Source organism: Cottoperca gobio, chromosome 14 (assembly GCF_900634415.1).
Source record: "Cottoperca gobio chromosome 14, fCotGob3.1, whole genome shotgun sequence".
Classification (NCBI taxonomy): domain Eukaryota; kingdom Metazoa; phylum Chordata; class Actinopteri; order Perciformes; family Bovichtidae; genus Cottoperca; species Cottoperca gobio.
Window position 1 is genome coordinate 20,113,446 of NC_041368.1, and position 15,271 is coordinate 20,128,716.

At 41.3% G+C, this 15,271-nt stretch overlaps 1 protein-coding gene across 1 annotated transcript in view; it reads right to left on the minus strand.

Annotated features, from left to right (window-relative positions):
• Nucleotides 1-452: 452 nt before the first annotated feature.
• pdlim4 (PDZ and LIM domain 4) overlaps nt 453-15,271 on the minus strand; it is a 41,082-nt gene continuing 26,263 nt past the window's right edge. The window contains 5 exon segments of the mRNA XM_029448744.1: nt 453-2,871; nt 2,873-2,936; nt 4,818-4,956; nt 11,486-11,643; nt 13,043-13,479. Of these exon segments, the coding sequence (XP_029304604.1) occupies nt 2,731-2,871; nt 2,873-2,936; nt 4,818-4,956; nt 11,486-11,643; nt 13,043-13,479 (939 nt within the window). The 3' untranslated portion in view covers nt 453-2,730.

Here is a 15,271-nt window from a genome sequence, read left to right on the forward strand (position 1 = left end):
ACTTTGCATTCAAAGAAAATGCAGTGGTTAGGGTTAGGGCCAGACATGCACTGTGAACCTAAAAAGCCACACTCTTTCCTGCAACTCCAGATCCCTAAAAGGATTTTAAGAGTTCTGTTTTTAAACATTCTCTTAATCCCACTTTTATTGTTGGGCCAATTTTGATTAAATCATGTTTTTACCAGATTGCCTGCACATACTCTCACAAATGAGGACTTAAATAGATCAAATCAATCGGTTTTAACACTTAATTTATCTTAACTACTCCTAAAAACATGTTTCAGATGTCTTTTAGAAAGCAGCTTTTAAAACAAGGATTAACAATTCCAAATGTCTGGTTTATTTTTTACACTAGAATAGAAACAGGTCCCAGGATAGCTGCGGATCTAAAGATTCAAAAACACACTTCTTCTCAATTAACCCTAGTGAATGATGTACACACCGTAGACATGTCATGGTAATGCATTCCTCATTTTATTTAGTTTCTAGAAAAAGACAAGCAAATAAGAACAAAAAAAACACGTGTTGGTAAAACAATAAGTTAAACACAAAAAGACGATTTGTGTCAAAGAAATCATTTAAAAAGACACCGGGTATGCAGAGGCACGTGAGTGACATGTTACGCACTGTATGTTAAAGAAATCATAATAAAACAAATATGTACAGAACCAGAGAAAACAATGTGGTAGCAATATAATTTTCACATAATTTACAAGATAACTAGTATAGATGGCATACCAGCAGCTACGCATCACTGTTGATATCTAAACATAATGATGGACATCAGCACTGCAAAATTAATTCTCTCATTTAAAAAAAAAAAAGTAGGTTTGTTAGAAACATTTCTAAAATTAAGAAAAAGATCACTCTTCTCCACACAGCTATTCACAATAAGCCAAGAGGGACGGCCACATATTGTCACAATGACACGCTTCCTTCTAAAATCTATGCCGTCCTCTCGTCTCTCTTCCTCACATCCCTTTGTGTTCCCTCTCTCTCCGAGGAAATTTAGAAGTATTACATTTGCTTCATCCACTTGGATGTGAGCAGACATTTGAGTTCATAGTAGTAAGGGAATACAACTATGCATACTTCCAACTTCTGTCCTTTACTTTCTTCCTTTAAAAAGCGAGCTGTAATGTATCTATGTTGCGGGTCCAAAAGAAATAAAAAAGGAGAATTACTCCCACATGTTGTTGGCTGTGGACAGTTTTATGTCTCCCGTCTCAAATGCACATGGTCATTTTTTAAAGTTGTCATGAGAAGTGGATTTTGTTGTCAAAATGGAGAATTTGTAATAAACAGACACAATGAACTCCATGCTTTTGTTTTCTGTGTGTACTGGAATTGTCAAGTGAGAATGAGAGTTGGAAGGCGTCTCTCAGTGAGGTGATAAGCAGCACTTTAGTTACAATCTTCTGTGACTGTGTGTCACGCCTTTTCAAAATGTCATTAATGAAAGCACGCGCAGCGTTAGGCTAAGTGACTTAATCATTAAAGTCTCATTTCTTGCAATTTTGTTGTTTATATATTGAGGTTGTTGCGATCGCATCTGGGAGAAATTCTTTAAACTGATTTTCACCGAGTTCTATAGTCCCTCACAGAAGAAGCTGCTTGGATAGCTGCGTACGAAGGCGTGCGCTGTATGCTATAGTTCTGTAAAACCATTTACTAAAGCATACTGAAACCCATTCCAGACACTCACAATTATATTTGTTAGACATCTGCTTATAAGGAATTATTACTTATTGTTTCACACAACTGAAAAGTAAGCAGAAAAAGCGACCACCAAACAGAGATGTTCCCCAGCTTTGTAACATAGAAAGTCTGATATATAAACTGCATAGATGTAAATTACAAAATGCAAAAGTCATTTATCCACAACAGGAGTATAATGTGTAACTGTAACATGGTTATAAACTTTTAAACCCCCTTAACCGAAGCTTAAACTAAATATCATCTGCAGCTCATTACAGCCAACACACCAATCAACTCAAAATGCTCTTGTGATAACCACACACACACACACACACACACACACACACACACACACACACACACACACACACACACACACACACACACACACACACACACACACACACACACACACACACACACACACACACACACACACACACACCTTGTGTAGTTATTTTAAGGCTTGTGTGAGGGTTGTCAGGGGATATTGAAATTGATGCTGTTAATAAACTCATGTGCTGATTGTTAGAAGAGCAGAGTGCTGGAGTATACTGGTGTAGTCATTTCACACTGCATAAACATTTCAGTCTATTATCTGCAGACTTTTTCTTAGTTATTACATTGAATCTTCTTCTGCTGTAGTTTTGATGTAGATTTGAATTTGGCCTTAACTTGTTCATTATGTTTCTGGGACTTGAATGTAAACACACTGATTGAGAGATGAGGGCTGTCAGGTTGGGACATAAAATGTCATCTTGAGTTTTGAATAGTCATCAGATGCAAGCATAACTCTGTCAACAGATTACAATATGCTCAATATACAAACCATTTCTCAAGACTGTCAGCGTAGAAATGCTGATCTTGGATCACCGAATGCACACATTTCATCGGACTCCCCCCAAAGGAGAAAACTCATCCAAGATCGGCATTCCTCCCTGACAGCCTGATAAATGGAGGCAACGATACCCAGTAGCCCCATTCTTCCAAATTTGACTTTCCCAGTTATATTACAGTATATCCATCTCTGTCTCAGACTAGCTCCACCTTAGAGTTGGGGTAAACGGCAACAACGTCGTAGCCCTCTGGGGCCTGGACGCGAGCCATGGCGTGGATCTCGCAGTACAGATTTTCCTCGATGAAGAAGTAGCCTTTCTGCTTGAGGTTGACGCCAGCAGTCATCGCACATGAAGCACTCGGGGTGGTAGAGCTTGTCCCTGGCCTTCACGATGGTGCCACTGGATGGGGAGATGAAAGGAGATGGAGAGTTAGACTTATGAAGGCTTTAACACATTTAAAATGATGGAGATGCAGAAGAGGATGAAACAGACTTGGTGCCAGTGCAGTCCAACGTTATATATGTTTTTACCCTTTTACCCTTTTTCCCTTTGACCCCAGATCTGAGTTTTGCATGGTCATGGTTGATCAGGATCTAAAGACTCAAGATTTAACAAGGTTGCTCCTTGTGCAGTTGACACTTTGTCAATCATCATTTTCCATAGATAGTATGATGCTTTTGACAATACAGCGACTATTGCTGGATTTGTTTAAATTAAGTTTCAAAGGTTTAAGAGAAGCTAAGTTGTCTTTTTAGGTAATTGTATGATACTTTAGCTTCACTATCGTTGGATAGTTTCTCTGTCAGTAATGCCATGTCCAGTCTGAGGATGCTTAAAGTGAAACAGAGCATGTTTAGTGCTGACAGCTTTCCATTTCATCAAGGAGGTTATGTTTTCAGGATTACAGAGAAACTACTGGACCGATGTGCATGAAACTTGGTCGAAGGTGTAGCATGGTCCAAAGAAGAACCCATTCAAGTGGATACGAATCATCGGGCGGATACACAAATTATCTTTCACTTCCATTAACATTGCGAGATGGGACATGGCCTTGGTTGAGGTTTGTGCCCCCAGAGTGCTCTTCTAGTTTATCTTGTGGTTTCTTGTTGTTAGGCCTGAGTCAGAATCTGGAATCCAACACATCCTTATATGTAGTGTAAGTGAAGTAAAAGGAAATAAATGGGGAATTGCTTACGAGTGACTCAGAGACATTGAACTTTCCATTATCTATGCTAATCGGCAATTATCATACTTTATAGCGACTATAACCGTTCAAGTATTTGAATATATTTCATGTCATATTTCAGGGAAGTTTTTTTAAAGACAGGTGGACAGACGCCATACTGTCACACCTGGGAGCTGAATAGGTTTATTCTGCTGGCTGGCTGCTGGTCAACACTGGTGCATTAGGAAGTCACACAGTGATTCAGTCATTAAGGGCGTTGTTCATTCACTGTTTCCCAACAAGATTTTCCTTTCTGGACCGGCCAGCAAACATTCAGTCATTTTTACCGCCTTCCCCATTTAACCACAAGACCTACAGGATAAACTCTTGACACAGTGCTCTACACTTGTTTGAAAATCTGTAAAATGCTCCCAGGTCATAACAGCCTTATTGTGCACGACGAGCTCCTACAATGCCCTCTTGTTAACAAGTAAAGCAAGACCATGACATCACTGCTTACCTGCAGCTGCTTTTATAGAGGGGGAATTACCGGTGCATGTGGTTACTTTGGCAGAAAGGTGCGTGTACATGTGCCCACGCTTTATGTTTGTGTATATGCACCTTTGTGTATGTGTGTGGGAAAGGGTGTGGAGGATGGCTTGCTTTAATCGTTAAAATGATAAATGGGAATAGGTTTTCCTGAGTACATGTGAAAGGCCTGTTGGTGCACGTCGACCTGCGCCAGTTAACCTTTTTGTTTCAGAGTCAAGAACCTTTACTCTCCTCAGGTAGTTGAACCTTTAAACGTTATGACCACAGGCGGAGTGATAAAACCCCACGCAGACATATCATTTCCAGATGGCGATTAAAATAGTTTTAACAGCAAATCTAATAATAAATCATTCATATCTTTATGTATTTATTTTCGTCATCTTTAGTAGTCTGTAGTTGTAAAACACAGAACCCATATTTTTTAAACCATAAAATTTTATGCGGTGATATGTAATACCTTACAATTACAATCTGAGTGTTGATTTAAAAGCAAATTTAAATGTTTATAAAATAAACATTTTGCATTTACTTCAAAATGAAAGCAGGATCTGTACAATACTTACACAATGCCATTACAGCAGCGTGTGCACTGGGGTAGCTTCTGAAGACCGGACATCGGGCTGGGGATGGGGCTTCCCAGTTTGGGGATTGGAGACCTGACCGGAGACTTTAAGTTTCTCATTCTGTCTGTTGGGGACACACCTACAAAAAAACAAAACAACAACAACCACAGAATAAATACAAGAACACAGGACAGATCTTACCAAAAAAACTTGCTATTAATGTACAACTGATATAATATGAACCTATGTGGGCCTCTGGTAACACTCTATGTGTGTGTGTGTGTGTGTGTGTGTGTGTGTGTGTGTGTGTGTGTGTGTGTGTGTGTGTGTGTGTGTGTGTTCCAGGGCCACTAGATGCCAGGTAGTGCTTATCTGGTAATTCAAGGGGAAGAGCCATGCAGGGCCGTGAGAGTTTGTGTTTGAGTTTGCACTGTGGAGGAAAGTCCCCTAGAGTTCCAGGCAGTTAGACATGACCACGGTGGCTGTTTGCACCAGGACTGAAAGTGATATTAATATCACCATAGTGACCATCGAGCAACAACTTGCAAGGCATAATGTACAGAAAGCCTCTTATTACACAGCTGCTTTCTAAAGAAACCAATCATTTGAGACAGATGACTCAGCCCTTGTGGAACATTTTGACATTAGTGCATTAGTGTTTCTATGTGTTAAGACCACATTTCTCATTAACCTTGTTGCTTGCTTTGACAAACAGAATGTTGCCACTTATCCTCTTCCTCAGCCTCCCCATTGTGTTTGTCCACATTTGGTTATTTTCACTTTCTGATATCATGAAATACAACCCAGTGGCACGCAATGTAAAATACAATGAAGAGGGCAAAATGTTTAAGGCCGTCAATCATCATGGGGGTCTCAAAATTAATAGGATTCATGGATGTGAAAATACAATACGTATCACATGTGAGTCTGTGTTGAGCATAGACTGCTTTCAAGCCTTGATTTTGCAGTTTGGGCCGTCGCCATCTTGTTTTTTTGGAAACAGAAGTAACATCGAGAGGACGAGAAGATTGAGCTAAGTACAACCGAATGCTGAACAAGATATTTTTAGGCAACTAAAATGTTACAATTACCTTCCTGAACTTAAAAGCGACTGTGAAAGGGTTAAAGTTCTAAGACGAAAACATTGTGTTAGCGACCTGTCAATCACAAGGTAGCCACGATCTAAAGCATACGCTGCTTTATCGTCTATTTTACTCTAAGTGAGATCATAAGTTACTCAATGAACATTACGCTGTATTGGAGAACACTTGAATCTAGAGATTGAGACCATAAACTCTTTGAGAAAACATTTACTGAGGTAATAAATCAGGCGAAGAGACTCATAGACTTCTATACAATCGGACTTCTTTCTGCGACCAGTGGAGTTGCCTGAATTGGCTTCATTGTTCAGACCCGGAGGTTGCAGCTTGGTGTAAACTCATAAGGAGGTATTTTTTCCGGCTTTCAATCTTCCTTTAGATCAAAGTCACTGAATATCTTTTTGTCAATCTCTCGTACGCCTTGCCCTCTCTTTGACCTCTTCGTGTTTCTCGCTCCTTCCTGTAAGCTCCGTTCAAGAGTCTGGAGAGGCATTTCCTCAAAGGAATTCATCAGTCAACCTGACTGGACACCCGGCAGGAAAAACATCCCATGTTACTGAGTCAATCTTTAACCATCACACCGGTATGCTACAAGAGTTGTGATGACACCAACTCAACCAGCTACACCAGCAGTATATAAAGCTCATTTATGTTTCAATTCCACCATCAAAAGCTATTTTTAAAAACTATAAAATAGTGTTTAAGGCTGGTAATTCTGGGTTGCTGCCTTTCCACGGATGGCATTAAGAGCGATCAAACCCAATCATCAATGGTTTAGTTATGCCTGACTGGAATGCATGGAAGGGGCTTACTTAATACCGGATATCTGAAGCTACTCCAGTGGTCACTAGTGCACTAGGGTAGATCAGTGGAGCACTATATGACTTCCTTTCACTGATGTGCCAGCAGAGGCTACTCAGGCCAACAGGCTGAGGCCACCTATCAGTGCCAGTAACCACCGTCTAATTACCTTTCATCTGGCACCTGACCTAAAGTACTTTCCATCCCTCAGTAACAGTTATCCTCCGACTGCTCCATGGTGCGTTTAAGAGCTGACATTAGCTAGGTATGTTATTTCTGGGATTAATGTCTCTATTACCTAATGATGCACTCTAATGGAAAACCTTTTATGTGCAGCACTTTGGTGACTTTCTCTCAGAGGGGAAGGTTGACTAATAAAAGTATTTACACCAAAGTCAGGAATAGATACAAAAAGCAGAATGAATGAGTGCTTGTTTAGTCTTGCTTTAACATTTTTAAATAGCCAGACTACTTAGGCCCCTTATATTATGTTGCCAAATGCAGACAGACACCATGTTTTATTTGACAGACAGTGACAAGTTGGGCGATTGCAACACGTTGCTGACCCCACGCATCGTTCACAGCACAATGTGTGTCCTACACTGTGACTAATATCAACCAGACATACTGTAAAATGGCCTTCATCCTAACTCAAACCTGTCAAGTGCAGAGTGGGAAGCCTCAAGGAATTTAAGGCAAGGGGACTCAGAGTATTGAAAGACATCTGTAATAATATCATTTTATGCAGCTATTGTGGGATATTGTCTCAACTTTTTGAGGACGTAAAAAAACCCCGGCAACCTTGATTTATTCTTGACCTCGCTGCACATACTCTCGGGTTGTATTTCTTCATGGGATTTAAGGAGGGTTTTTTATTTATTTATTTATTTATTTTTTTAAATCAAGACTAGATAACAACAAGCATCATGGAAAAATTGGCATAATGTTTATCTTAGATGTTTCAGAAGGACACATGTTTAATCTCTGGGGCCAAACATACAGTAAAAGGAGGAACAAACATTATCATTATCATGGGAGAAAGAAGAATCTTGGCAAACTTCAATTTCAGACTTATTAGGGAGTTTATTTTTGCTTTGTTTGTTTCACACCACTGTAAACTGAGCGCTTAATTCCAACAAATAAAACAACGACTTCACTTCACTTTGGGCACTGTTCTGCTCTACCAGACAGTCAAAGGGTTAAGCCCCTCAACACTGGCATCACATGTTTACCCCCACTGGACTACAAGCTTTAAATCTTGTATCTCTTCAGCTCCGTCTGGATCCCTGTGGAATAACAATCTGCCCGGAATGTTCCCCCTACTTTTCCTTGAAACTTCACATCCAGAATTGAATTACTCTTCAGTGTGTTTGAAGAGGGACGTGATTGATGTGGTGTTTATCTTTACCTCTCTGAGTAGGTGGCCACAAACACAGACAATTCTAAATCACGCTGTTTAAATCAAATCCAAGTTGGTGCATTGGAATATGGATCTATTTAAACTTCCTGTATAACTTTTAAAGCAAAGTAAGATAAAAGTGACTATGTAAACATTCCTAAGTTTACATGTTATAATGCAGGAGGCAATCATTGGACAAGTCTTGTACATTAAAAAAGGTATAACATTTCCTGCTCTGAATAGCAGTGAGGTTGATGGATATCTTAGTACGGAGGGGTCTCCGCACTTTGCATCATTCATCTGCTGAAAATAATATAACAACCCTGGCAAGCCGATGTGCCGTAAAGCCACATATGTGGAAAAACATAATGTAAGGAAGAGTAAAAACTATGATTGTCTTTAAACAAATAACCTTGAAGTTCAAGGAATGAGTGGCGTTTCAGAGACGTCCCAGGAATTCTGTTTATTTTTCCTTCCAACTGTTAGAGGAACTCTCCCCCAGCACATCATCTCCTTAAATTCATCTCAGGTGGAAATTAATAAACCTCATTGGCAACAGAGCAATCCCAAAGACTTTACATTCAATAGTATATCACTGAAATATATTAAAAAAACTAAAGTAATACCTTAACATGGTATGGGAAAAACAGACCCTCGTATTTGCACAACTTTATATCATCTGTCAACGTTAGGTAATTTAGCTTCAAACACTAACTTAAAACTAGCATTTTACTTTCACTCCCTGGCTCTTCCATCCACATTGCTCTCCAAACCATGGCAGAGTCTGAGGAATTCTGGGTAAACTGACACTCTTGTTTGCTTTAGCTTTAAAAGCCCCCTGAAAGTCAACATGGCCTCTGCAGGGGCTTTCACCTTCAAAAGAGGACCAACTACTGTGATTTAAAAGCCTGCCAGCAAAGTATGCATTGAAAAACAGGATGATTTGACTTGTGGTGAACGTGTTGAACTGTTAATTTGACTTGTTTCTTAACAATAACCGAGGGACAGACTTTAGTGGGAGGACTTCACACCCTCACACAGATTGAATGACACCGCCAACACATCAACACAGATACAGGTAGCTTTTAGAATGACCCTAATGTAAACCTGAGGTGTCCTGCTGTTTCATCAAGGGCTTAGCCTGTCAATCAACCTGTCAGTCTCCCACGCTGAAAGATCACTGACAGCAGACAAAAAGACTCCCCTTTAAATTAATCCATCAGCAGTGTCTCCCTCCCTCCAGCCCCCTTTGTCTGTCATTAGAGTCGGTCTCTTTCTTTAGCTCTCCCTCTCTCTCATTACTTTGAGTGTAATGGTAAGTGCTAAATTAAGGAAACAGTATGCTCTGGCTCTGCTCCAGGCCTCACTGCAGGAGCAGTCAGCGTTGTTCCTTTGTGCTGTGGATTATCCGGTCGGCTCTCACATCAAAGGTAGACCCGGAGATGTGATCAGCGAGTGGGAAGTTTTTATTCTAGCCCTGAGATAATAATACTCCACGGGGAAAGAAAAACAGTGAATTTGACCGATACATATATCATTCCGGTATAAATCATCTATTGACCTGTCGCTGGCCTATCACCACTATCAAGTATGTGATACACATCATATATATATATATATGAGAGAGAGAGAAGAGAGAGAGAGAGAGAGAGAGAGAGAGAGAGAGAGAGAGAGAGAGAGAGAAGGCCATCTTGCATTCGGGCCAAAACAGTGTTTTTCTATGGTTTCTCCGCCGTCAAAGGTAATATCAAGAGGACACATTAACTACAAGTTGTTGTTTTGTTGCATGAAAACATCCAAGACTGAGCCATCATTAGGTTCACTAACAACTAACATATGTACCAGTACACTCTGAGACTGCAGATGCATACATTCACAGCTGCTAACACTCCACTAATAAGAATAAGGATTAAGGGACTTTTGTCAAGGACGTCAGTGATAGTTGCAGAGGTTGAAAAAAAACCCCATTAAAGCATAGGCAATCTGGGCTAGCAGGTCAAAAGCCCACTTCTCTGAGGTCCAGGCTATTTCCGTTTTAGCATACCAGCACTTGGCTTATCACTACGACTTTCACAACTGTTGCCCTGCTTTAGTGGTAAACATGGAACCTGAAAAGAACGTTTTAGTTCAGAGGATTATCCCTCCTCTGCTGCTGTCAGCATCACATGACTCCACCTCAGAAGCTGGAATGCTGAGGCGTCAGAAGGCAGACAGGAAAACCATATTTCTCACTTTATTGTCCTTTGTGAAGTTGTTTTTGCAGTACATTTCTAAAACTTCCCTTCCCCTGTTCATGCGTGTGTGAGCTATTTAAAGCTCTCTCTCTCTCTCTCTCTCTCTCTCTCTCTCTCTCTCTCTCTCTCTCTCTCTCTCTCTCTCTCTCTCTCTCTCTCTCTCTCTCTCTCTCTCTCTCTCTCTCTCCTCTCTCTCTCTCTCTCCTCTCTCTCTCTCTCTCTCTCTCTCTCTCTCTCTCTCTCTCTCTCTCTCTCTCTCTCTCAACATCACTGTCTAGTGTCTTTCTATAAAAGGAAAACTATGCCAGTAAGACAGAGCAGATCAAAACAGTGAGAGCTGCCTGAGCAAGGCAAGATGTTCCTTTTGGCTGGAATGATAAGTCTAATTTGAATAGGAGGAAATATTTACTCTGAAACTTCCAGCGTATAACAAAATATTTTGAGAGAATTGCATACAGTAGATGCACGTGGGCATACCCAGATTCTGGCTACATTATACCTGCTCAACAGTGTTAGACATTTCAACAGTATATTTAATGTCTGTGGACAGTGGAGCAGCAAAGTGTCCCAATAGCTGGCATTACGTTTTTCTGCCTTTAGTTTGGCCGCTTTAAAAAAAAAAGGAAACAAGATGCAGCCTTGCTCAGCTCTCTAAATCTCAAATATTTACACAATTGATTAATCCATTTTTAATTATTTTTAAGATATGATTATGGGACTATTTCCTCGTTTTCGTCTTTTATTAAATTAAACATTTCTGTGTTTTGGATTGTTGGTCTTCCAATAGAGCACTTTGAACTCTCAGCTTGGGCTTTGGGAGATTGTGTCAGACATTTTGACATTTTATAGATGTAACGATAAACCAATTAACTGAGAAAATAACTGAGAGGTGAATCAATAATAATCTTTAGTTGCAGCCCTATAGCTTATACATGTATGGTCTTGTTATCTTCTGCTTTTCACACTCAGGTCAATAAGTGTAATGCTGTCGACATGACATCACAGCATCGGTTAAAGTGATCTAACTGTTCCTGGGAAAAGTAGCTCAACACTAAAAGGTTGTAGGTTGCAGTGCACATGCTTTTTCCTCCTCCACCATTACACACATGGAAGCATTCACACAGGTATCCCTACCTCCATCCTCAGCCTCCAGGATTCCCTGGAGGTATTTGAAGGAGCCGGACTGTTTGGGTGCAGAGACGGGCTCCTCGTAGTCCTGCAGCATCTTGTAGACGTCGGACTGTGGGTCGAAACCATTACGGCCCCCAGGGGATTGTGTGGGAGGCTCTGGGCTGAAGGACACAAAAGAAAAGGAAGATACAGTGTTATTTTACTGCAATCTTATGTCCTACAATAAGGATTAGATGGCTGGTGACATAAAACACACACTTCTTTTAGTAATCAGTCAAGGCAACAAAGGAGCTAAGGTTGTGACTAAATGTGCTGACATTGGAGTGATTAGGTTTCGTCTTATTTTTGTCTTTTATCAGGTGGTGTCCCGATGGGATGTTTGAGCAAGGAAGGAATGAAAGGAGCTGAAGTAGCCTAAACATTAAAAAAAAAAAAGAACAGATGACAGTTGCCAGACCACCAAAGGAAGAAAAGAAAAGCTGACTAACTGAGACAGCAGAGATGGAGGTGTACGTTCCACTCTACATGTGATTCCACAGGCATGAAGTCTTAATCACAATAGCCCTGCGCTATGGATCTGCATGTTTACTCATCCATCAAGTTTTCCCAAAGCCAACAGGATCCTGTGCAGTTGATACGTTCCAACGTCTGGGAGAGGGGCAGGCAAAGCTGCTGACAGATGTGTTCAAATCCTGACACACTTAACTGCAGGTTTGTCTCCCTTCCATGAGTCTGAAGGAAGCACTTCACTGCAGTCTGAGCGTGTGTGTGTGTGCGTGTGTGTTTGTTTGAGTGAGTGTCTGAGAGAAAGAAAGCTTGAGCTGGTGAAAGTGTGACTGAGTGAGAGACAGGAAGAAAGAAAGACAGGAGAGTATGGAGACATTGTGTAATGAATTAAATAAAGAAAGTGACGGACAAGTGGGCATTGAGCAGTGTTAAACTGTGTCTGTGTGTGTGTGTGTGTGTGTGTGTGTGAGACTAGTCAGGTTTAACAGTCCAGTCGAGGTGATGCACCATAACAAATAGTTTCTCCAGTCCACATCTGTGCATGCGAGTCAACACATCTAAAGTGTGTTTAAGTGTCTGTTTCTGTTTTTACATCTGTTAGGGGAGTCAGCACACAAACACATGCGTCTGTGAAGTATCCCAGTATACACTATAAACTCGGTGAATTGTTACATACAATCTTACTTGCTACTTGTTGCGTTAATGGAAAGATTAATGGATTTTAGAAGCAGGCACTTGAGCCTCCTTCCTTTTGTGATCTTCACACCAAATTGGTGTCTAATGACGATGACTGTCGGAAGTCATGGAGGGATGATCAGCGTATTAAATAACCGCCTTCTTGTGGTGTTTACAGCTCTGAAAATGATAATACAAAAAGTCTGGAAAACTCCAAATTGTATTTCTTAAAAGTTCACCAGTAATTTGGTAATATGCTTTAAATAAAATAAAATTTTACGGGCCTTACAGTAAGTGTAGACTAATCCTGTCAAAACTTATAAAGAATATATTTTATTCTCTCTGCACTCCCTCGCAGCACAATTAAGATGACCTCACCTGTGTGTGGCGCTGAGGTTCAGGCCTCCCATCTTGCTTGGCAGAGATCTGTCTCCATTGCTGCCATTATGATAAAGTCCTGCTGGGTTGTTGAACTGAGCGTTCCCGGTTCCGTTCCCGTATCCATAGCTGTGGCCATTGTTGGGTCTGGAGTGTCCATTATTCAGGTGCTGGGGAGCCTGTGCAGGCTGAGGAGCCTGTGGGGACTGGGGAGGCGGCGTGTACTGGGGAGCCGGCGGGTACTGGGGAGACGCCGTGTACTGGGGAGACGGCGGGTACTGGGGAGACGGCGGGTACTGGGGAGACGGCGTGTATTGGGGAGATGGCGGGTACTGAGGAGCCTGCGTGTACTGGGGAGCCTGCGTGTACTGGGGTTCAGGTGTATACGAAGGTTTGCGACTGGAAACGCCATATCCACTGGTGATGGGACGGAAATTCTACAAAGAAAGAACAAAAAGACAAAACGCATTTAAAAAACTGAAAAAAAAGCTAAAGAAAACATCACAAGATATCCAGCGTTAGTGGGAGAGAAATCTGTAAAACCACATAAACATGGATACAATGGTAGAAGAGAAAGAGCATGTTACGACAGAGACATAATTAATAATGTTGAGAAGAAGAAAAAAGGGTAATGGGCCCATTACAGAATGCACCATTATATTTAGGGTTAGGAAATGAAAGTAGAAAGAGAAAACAAGCCCAGTGGTGCCCTGAGTAAAACAACACAACTCTTCAAAGGCCAATAGAGCGGTTGTTCCCAAATGAGGCTTTGCAGTGGTGAAGATTGAGAGAAAAGCTTTTTCCACTTCATTTCTGTTTTACCCTTTTTAATAGTAAGGCTTATTAAGAAGGAGCTTGTGTTAGATTCCCTGCAGATGTTTCTGTCAAAACAAATTAACTTGTGTGGCGTTAATGGTGAAAAACATATTTCTTTTCCATGGCTACTTCTTCTATGGATTGAAGAGTTTATAGAAGCTGACAGAGCTGAGATAGAGTAAAAGATTACATTATTAACGCGCTGTAGCAGACTTTCTACAGTCTTGCCACATATATGCTCTGCTGAAGCTGTATGGAAGAATCTGCTGGAGTAATTCAGGACAGATGCAGACACCTACACTTACACCACTGTAAACTCAGTGTGTTTATGCCGAGGTCAACGCCCTTTTCATGCATTTGCACAAACTGCACAGTGACATCACTGAGCCTCTCAGTGTTTACCACAGCTATCAGCACACTTCAGTGATAACGCTCACTGCCAGCCTGGCTCGTCCGTCTCAGAAACTGAACTTTACAGATAAAAGTTTTATTGCGTGGCTTGCAATGATGTCACCACCTCCGATAGTGTTTTAGTGCTTTGAATTTCAGAGATAGCCAGTAGTTTTGAAAGACTAAACAGGGCTGCACATTATCATAACTTCAGACTATAAACATTTTGGATGAACCAAAGTGGCTTGTTTACAAGTTTAGCAATGCAGTAGGATGGGAGTCTGACTGGTGTAACTGTGAGCCACTGGAATGATCATGTGCATGTGTGTGACTGAGTGTTTTGAGCTAAAGTGCCTTAGCCACAGGAGGTGGAGGTTCACAGCTTCTCCAGACAGGACCCCTGTCATTTCAACAGATGGGTCTGCTCGATGTCATCCTGTCCTCTGCTCTCACCTGGACCACACGCACACACATGTACTGACACACACAAAAACACACAGATCTTCTGTAATCGGCACTTTTCAGTCCTCATACACCAACAAGCCCACAGCTTGGGAAAGCGGCTCTGTCATTGCCCTGCCTCCCGTAGTTAAGATGGATGACTCAAGAGAAATTTAAAACCACTTCTTCCTATTCACCTCAAAAACCTTGGACAGTGAAGACGGATGAATCCAGAAACCCTCTGAACAAAATGCTAGCAGATAGCCATTCATGGTTAAAGTTCGGAGAAGCAGGCAGGGGAGTCAGCGCTGGATGCAGCTTGTCGCCCAGAGCCAAACCCTGTTTGGGCAGGATGTCAGAAACACCCAGCTCTCTGCGGCTCCCTCTCCAAGTAAACCAGACACTGAAGCCTGGTGCTCACCGCACGGCCAAACCAGATCCTACTCGTTATCTTTAGCCTTATTTGCACAGATGGTGGACCTCATGTGATTTTAATCAAAGGTTCCTTCAACCTCTAGCTTTTAGTGAATATGGAAGGAATAAGGCCATTTGATAAAATCACTGATGCACAAGATACATTTA